General features: G+C 43.2%; 1 protein-coding gene across 1 annotated transcript in view; it reads right to left on the bottom strand.

Annotated features, from left to right (window-relative positions):
* Nucleotides 1–3086, bottom strand: part of LOC138952432 (inversin-A-like) — a 62842-nt gene extending 59756 nt beyond the window's left edge. The window contains exon 1 of the mRNA XM_070324101.1: nt 2153–3086. Coding sequence (XP_070180202.1) covers nt 2153–2608 — 456 coding nt within the window. The 5' untranslated portion in view covers nt 2609–3086. The remainder of the gene's footprint in view (nt 1–2152) is intronic.
* Nucleotides 3087–6810: the final 3724 nt, after the last annotated feature.

The raw sequence follows: 6810 nt of genomic DNA, 5'->3' as shown, positions 1-6810 counted from the left end.
CAGTAAAGGAAGGAAGGAGGGAAAGAAGATGAATAAAAGAAGAGGGATGGGTAGGAGATGTGCAGAAGTTAAAGTTGTTGTCTGGCTTGTAGAACATTTATTCTGATTTACCCAAGGCGGCCTAAACGTTTAATGAACGAGTGTACGGTGGAAAAAATTTTCCTGTTCCCAATCTGAGGAATACTGTCTGTCTCCGTTTAAAAGGTGGGGGAGGTGAATTATGTGATTGGGGAGGGTACAGTTTAAATGAAAACCAAGCAAACATGAAAAGAAAATTGAATGAAAATTGTACATCAAAACAAAAATCAGTTTTAGAATACATATATAATATTTATGGTGTTAGCGAGTAAGAGATAGGGAGGGAGAGAGGGAGGGAGGGAGGGGGAAAGTGAGAGAGAGGTGGAGAGTGAGAGAGAGAGAGAGGGGGAGAGAGAGAGAGAGAGAGAGAGAGAGAGAGAGAGAGAGAGAGAGAGAGAGAGAGAGAGAGAGAGAGAGAGAGAGAGAGAGAGAGAGAGAGAGAGAGAGAGAGAGAGAGTGACGAGTAGACGTATCGATTTTGTTTTCACTTTACATGTTTATCTGTTCGAAACGGCCGGACTGTCCAATAAATTCCTGCACTGTTAAAAAGATTTTTTTGTTAATTTTTGTTTGCAAGGAGGGGTTTCCATGAAGTAGAATATCTGTGTGTATGAGGTTAGTTTATTGATTGTGTTGTTTCTTGCAGCTAAGTGTAAACGGCATTCTAGTAAGAAGTGTGTTGCAGTTTCTGTTCCATCACCACAGTCGCATACGCTGTTTTCCGCAAGGTGTCGCTCAACTAAGTCTTTCTTTAGATCACTAATATTAAGTCTCATTTTTGTGTGGATTATTTGTGTTTGTCGACTGCCACTGTAGAAGTAAACGGGAATTTGTGTGTCGTCTTTTGTTAAGTAATGTTTAAATTCCCCGAGGGAGTCGGTTCACTGTATTTGTTCAGGTAGTTGGTTCCAGAGTACGGTTGTCGAAGGAAAAAAGGATGTTTTTTACGTTTCTGTTCGATGTGGGGGTATACTTCGTTCTAAGGGGCGGCGTCTGTGGTAGGGGTTGTTGGCTGCTACGAGAGGTGGGAGTGCTGCTTGTAGGTATGGGGGGGTCTTGTCGTGAGTAATTTTATGGAACATTGTTAGTTTATGACGGTTACGCCTTTCAGATAATGATTGGAGTCCAGATTCTCCGTAAGCTCCAGAGCTGTGTCCCAGGGGAAACCATATGTCACGAAGTTGACATACTGAGACATTAACAATATTTCATTCATAAGAACTTGTTCCATGTATATATATATATATCCTTGGCCTACGTTCTGTAAATAACAACGGTGTTTAAGGTACGTCAAGTTCGTAACATGGACTGGTTGTGAACTGGTTGTGGCATGGATTTGAACACTAAAAATTTTCAAAAAGAAGACAATAATATATGCTATGTTTTTTGTTGCATGTCCGTAACCATTATTTAACTGAAGTATTACTGAAAAAAATACAGAGAATACATTCTAATTGCTATTTACGATACGTTATAATAATTTAAAGGACTGAAAATGCATTTCACAAAATGGTACACAGCTCTGGAGAATATCCCCCGTCATGCAAAGTACACCAATCAAATCAAAGACCAATAACTCCAAAGACTTCCAATGAAAGTAATGGCCCGTGCTTGATCCGATCCTTCAATTCGCCGAACGTACACACTTATGGCTGTTACGGTTATAAGTACACACTTTAGAACTATGCTATATATACCCCCCGCGCATTTGGGATTCTAGGTAGAACATATAACCAGAGATGTAAAGCCCACAGTGTAGAATAACGTTGTGTGAAAAGTCGTGTTCGGGCTGAAGGTAGGGGCAATTTGGCGGAAGAGAGAGAGAGAGAGAGAGAGAGAGAGAGAGAGAGAGAGAGAGAGAGAGAGACAGAGACAGAGACAGAGACAGAGACAGAGAGACAGAGAGACAGACAGCCAGACAGCCAGACAGATAGACAGACGGATGGACAGACATACACAGGCAGAGAAGGAGATAGTTTCTGTGCTGTTCATGCAACATTCCAAACACACACACACACACACACACACGCGCGCGCGCGCGCACCCCCTCCCACCCCACGCACAAACAACTCACCTGGCGGTCGTGTTGCAGTAGAAGAGCCACGCAGGCCTGGTTCCCCGTGCAGATGGCAGTGTGCAGCGCAGTGTGACCCACATTGTCCGTCGAACCCACGTCGGTCCCAAGCGACAGTAACAGAGCGGTCAGCTGGGTCTTCCCACTGCCCACTGCCCAGTGAAGGGCAGTTCTCCCACCACGGTCACGGTGGTTTAAATCCGTTCCATGCTTGACCAGAACTTGACACGTTTCTAGCATCCCTACTACCCCCTGGCCATCCTCCTCCCCTCCTCCTCTATCTTCGTCCGAGCGCGCACACACGATTATAGCTGTAGCGTGTTTTTCTGGGTCCACTAAAGACGTGACGAGCTGCTCGGTTCTTTTGGGGCCCACGTCTCGCAGGAGAAGGGACAGTTCCTGCCAGTTGAACGTCCTGACGCATTCTGCGAACTTGAGGCTTTCGTCGTCCGCCATAGTTGGGCGAAGAGCGGTGTGGTGTGTGATATTTTGGTTTCTGGAAATGGAGGATTTTGTGCTTTGTGTGAACCCTTTTCCTTTTCTCTCCCTCTCGTTTTTGTGTTTGTTTGTTTGTTTTTTGTTCTGTATTTATCTTCCCTCAGCGGAAGGCTGTCAGTGGGGTATTGCTTTTGCAGTCGTTTTTGTTTTGATTAGATTAAAGACCGAGACTAAAGGAACAAAAAGTAAGCTGGATAAAGGTCTTGTCTCTCGCGCCATGATGGCGTACGTCACTTCCTCTCTGTTGTTCTCATGGGAATCGAATATTGTGAAAAGCCCACACCTACCCTGGAATCAACACCTAACACCTGGCTGGTAACAACATCACTTTGACGTAAAGTCCACTCCAGATGTCGTCATGGATTCATCATGCTGAGGAGAATCAGAAGCCAGAAGTCCCGTGCATCTGCGTTGCCCCTGTGCCCGAGTTTCGGCTACGACGGTAGCTTACATACGAAGAATCTGCACGCAGAAAAATATCGATTATTAGCAAGTAGGTGCTGATTTGGAGAGAGACACTGAGCATTGCGTAAGCGAGCTATACGCGTGACAAACAAGCAAAAACGCACGCTAGGACATTATGTACACTAACACACTAACAGGTAGACTGAGACAAACCGAATTAAGGACAGAGAGTTCGACAGGTAGACGAACAGACAGACATACAAACAGAGAGTCAGACTGATTATTTTGAATCAAGGATGACTGACTATTAGGGTTTAACGTCCTCTTAGACCAACTGGTCTATATTGGGACAGGTATTGGTAATACGCTGAAGATATGGTGTGATACTTTGATTCGAACAAGCCCGCTGTGGCTGTCTTCTTCGACACACCAGCATTGGGTTTGTCTCGTCAAAGTATCGAAATACGATCATGATAATCAGAGACGAGAGATGATGCATGCGTGTCTTCGTGTTTTCCAAGCCCTGAGACTTTCGCTGTGAACGTGGGATCTTTTTCGTGCGCATGTGTGCACACGGGGGTGTTCGGACACCGAAGAGAGTCTGCACAAAGTTGACTCCGAGAAATAAATCTCTCGCCGAACGTGGGGATCGAACCTACGCTGATAGCGACCAACTGGCTACAAAGCCAGCGCGCTACCAACTGAGCTACGTCCCCGCCCCTGAATCAAGGATGACAGAGAGACAGATAGACAGAGACATACAGGCAGACGGGATGGACAGTCGCAGAGACGTAACTATTCTCTTAACACTTTATTGCAAACAGAGCGCATCCCCACCTCTTACAAAAACAAATACATTTTTTTTTTAAACACGACACGAAATATATAGGAGCACATAGCCACCCCCCCCCTTCCCCCCTGCAAAACGAAAGTTTCAAATCAAACATAAAAGGAAAGAAGGAAAACAAACAAAAACGCATGAAAGATGTATTAAACAAATGAATAATAAATATAACAAATTCAAACACACACACAAACAAATAAACAAACAAAATAAGAAACAAACAAACACACAAACAAACAGGCAAGCAAGCAATCAAGAAAATAAACAAACAAGCAACTACCTAACTCACCCCTTAATCAAAGAGACGAACATGTGTGTCATTTGCTATTTCGTATTACAGACACCTAAGATATTTGTTGTTTTCTCCGCTTCTCAGTGATAACACTAATCGTGTCTGCCTACGGAATGTATCAAAATCGGAAAGCTGTTTGCTCGATTCATTATTTATTTACACTCAATACTTAGCATGGTGAAAATTGTCATTATGAATCTTGTTTTTTCCATACTGAATAGCAATGACCATGATAATTTATATGAAATCTTTTTGTGCACTAAATATTAAGCGTGAATGCGTGGGTTGTGAAAGTCAGATTTGGTTTTGTTAGTTATCTCTATCAATATGTTCATGTCTTTCTCTGTCTGACAGTGTCTGTCTGTTTGTCTCTGTCTGTCTGTCTCTGTCCGTCTGTCTGTCTGTCTGTTTTTCTCTGTCTCTCTCGCACTTTTCAAACTCTCTCTTTTCAGTCCTTTCTTCATTCTTTTGTCCCTTCCTGCTTTTCTTCCTTCCTTCCTTTCTTCTGTTCTTCTCTTCGATGGGAAATCATGATATCTTGAAATCAATTCAGTTTCAATCCTTTTCTACAATCTCTTCTGACGGTCAGCCTGTCTAATTGTGAGTTTCGCAATCAAACAGCAATTTGTACTTTCTTGTCGTTAATTGTAGACAAACCGAGCCAGTTATTTTGTTAACACTAATAGCTATTTTGATGGAAAACACACACTACGTCAGTTCCAGGGTGAAAACACAGTTTGTGTCATGTCACGGCTAGCAGATCAATCTTTTTTTCGTTGTTTATATCATTGTGCCCCCGAACGGAAAGGAAGACTTCACAACACCATCTCGAGGTTTGTCATGGTTTTCAATTTTATTGATTTTGCCTACTTTTAACGATAATTCCTCCTAGTAGTGTCTGCGTGAATTCTCATTGTGTGTGTGTGTGTGTGTGTGTGTGTGTGTGTGTGTGTGTGTGTGCCTGCCTGCGTGCGTGCGTGTGCGTGTATGTGTGCGTGTGTGTGTGTGTGTGTGTGTGTGTGTGTGTGTGTGTGTGTGTGTGTGTGTGTGTGTGTGTGTGTGAGAGAGAGACAGTGAGAAAGAGAGAGTTAGTTGTCTTTTGCTACCTTCAAATCCCTAAGGGCCGAAAGCCACATAAAACAAAACAATCGTGAAACCTCGCTTCTCCGGCAATCGATAAACCACACAAATTCTGCAAAGCTTTTCGGACTTCCTTCTCGAATGATAGACCTCTGAGCTGCTGTATTATTTTGACGACGGAAACATACCTTCGTGTGGTTACCTGGCGGGTAAAGAAAAGAAAGGTGTGGCGCAATAAAGGTGCATTGTTTGAGAGCAGCGATGCCTTTCACGCAAACGTATCATCATCAATGTTTGATGTCTAGACGGTTATCTCTCTGGGTTAGGGCGTGCCTGATAAATTGCAGTCTGCTGTGACTACTGCTGCATGGGTGGTTTGCTGCGTACTCATTCTAACGGTGTCTGTTATTATCTCTCTGTCTCTCTGTCGAGAACCAACACAGATTCAGATCGACGCTGAATCGATGTGTCTCACATGATCCCCCCTGGATTCTCGAGACAAGAAACAACAGGAATACACAACTTCTTCTTCTTCTGCGTTCATGGGCTGAAACTCCCACGTACACTCGTGTTTTGCACGAGTGGGTTTTTACATGTATGGCCGTTTTTGTCCCGCCATTTAGGCAGCTAAAGGCTGCTTTTGGGGGATGAACAATAAATAACAAAACAGCATTATCTCTCTGTCTTTCTTGCGTCTACCTTTGTATCTGCCCCTGTCTCTTTCTTTGTCTCAGACGATGTCAGTCTGTCTGTTTGTTCGTCTGCCCGTTTATTTCTCGGCTTCTCACTATTTCTGTATCGCTGTTTTCTGTGTAATATACGGCGAAATATTGTTTCGTCAGCCTGCTCGTCTATATGTTAACCGAAAGGCAGGATCTGACAATCTGAACCGAACCAGACAGACAGACGCACGGGCGCGGGACGGATGGAGAGACAGAGAGACAGACAGTTAGACAGACAGGCAGACAGACTGCACACCCCCCTCTATCTATCTTTTTCTTAATAAAAAAAATAATTAGAAAAAAATAAAATAAAAAAATAAAATTTTTTTAAAAAAAATCTTTTTCTTTTTTGTTGACCTTATCTCTCTTTTTCTGTACATTCCATTCTAAACCTCTCGCTCGCCCTCCCTACCTCTCTTTGTCTATTTTTCTCTCCCATTCAAACACGAACATGTCAGTTGTCGCACATTTGAGGACACCGCAGCAATATTCTCAGTCAGATTAATCGCATCAGCAAAAAAGGTATTCCCAAGAGGCAGTGACTGACACAGAGAGAAAGACTCAAGGGCATCAGAGTAAGCGGGTTAGGGGGAGTCCCATATTGGTTGGGACGAGAAAGAATTTACCCGATGCTCCCCAGCATGTCGTAAGAGGCGACTAACGGATTCTGTTTCTCCTTTTACCCTTGTTAAGTGTTTCTTGTATAGAATATAGTCAATTTTTGTAAAGATTTTAGTCAAGCAGTATGTAAGAAATGTTAAGTCCTTTGTACTGGAAACTTGCATTCTCCCAGTAAGGTAATATATTGTACTACGTT

The sequence above is a fragment of the Littorina saxatilis genome, linkage group LG17 (assembly GCF_037325665.1).
Source record: "Littorina saxatilis isolate snail1 linkage group LG17, US_GU_Lsax_2.0, whole genome shotgun sequence".
Taxonomy (NCBI): Eukaryota; Metazoa; Mollusca; class Gastropoda; order Littorinimorpha; family Littorinidae; genus Littorina; species Littorina saxatilis.
This window is presented reverse-complemented; position numbering and strand designations above follow the sequence as displayed.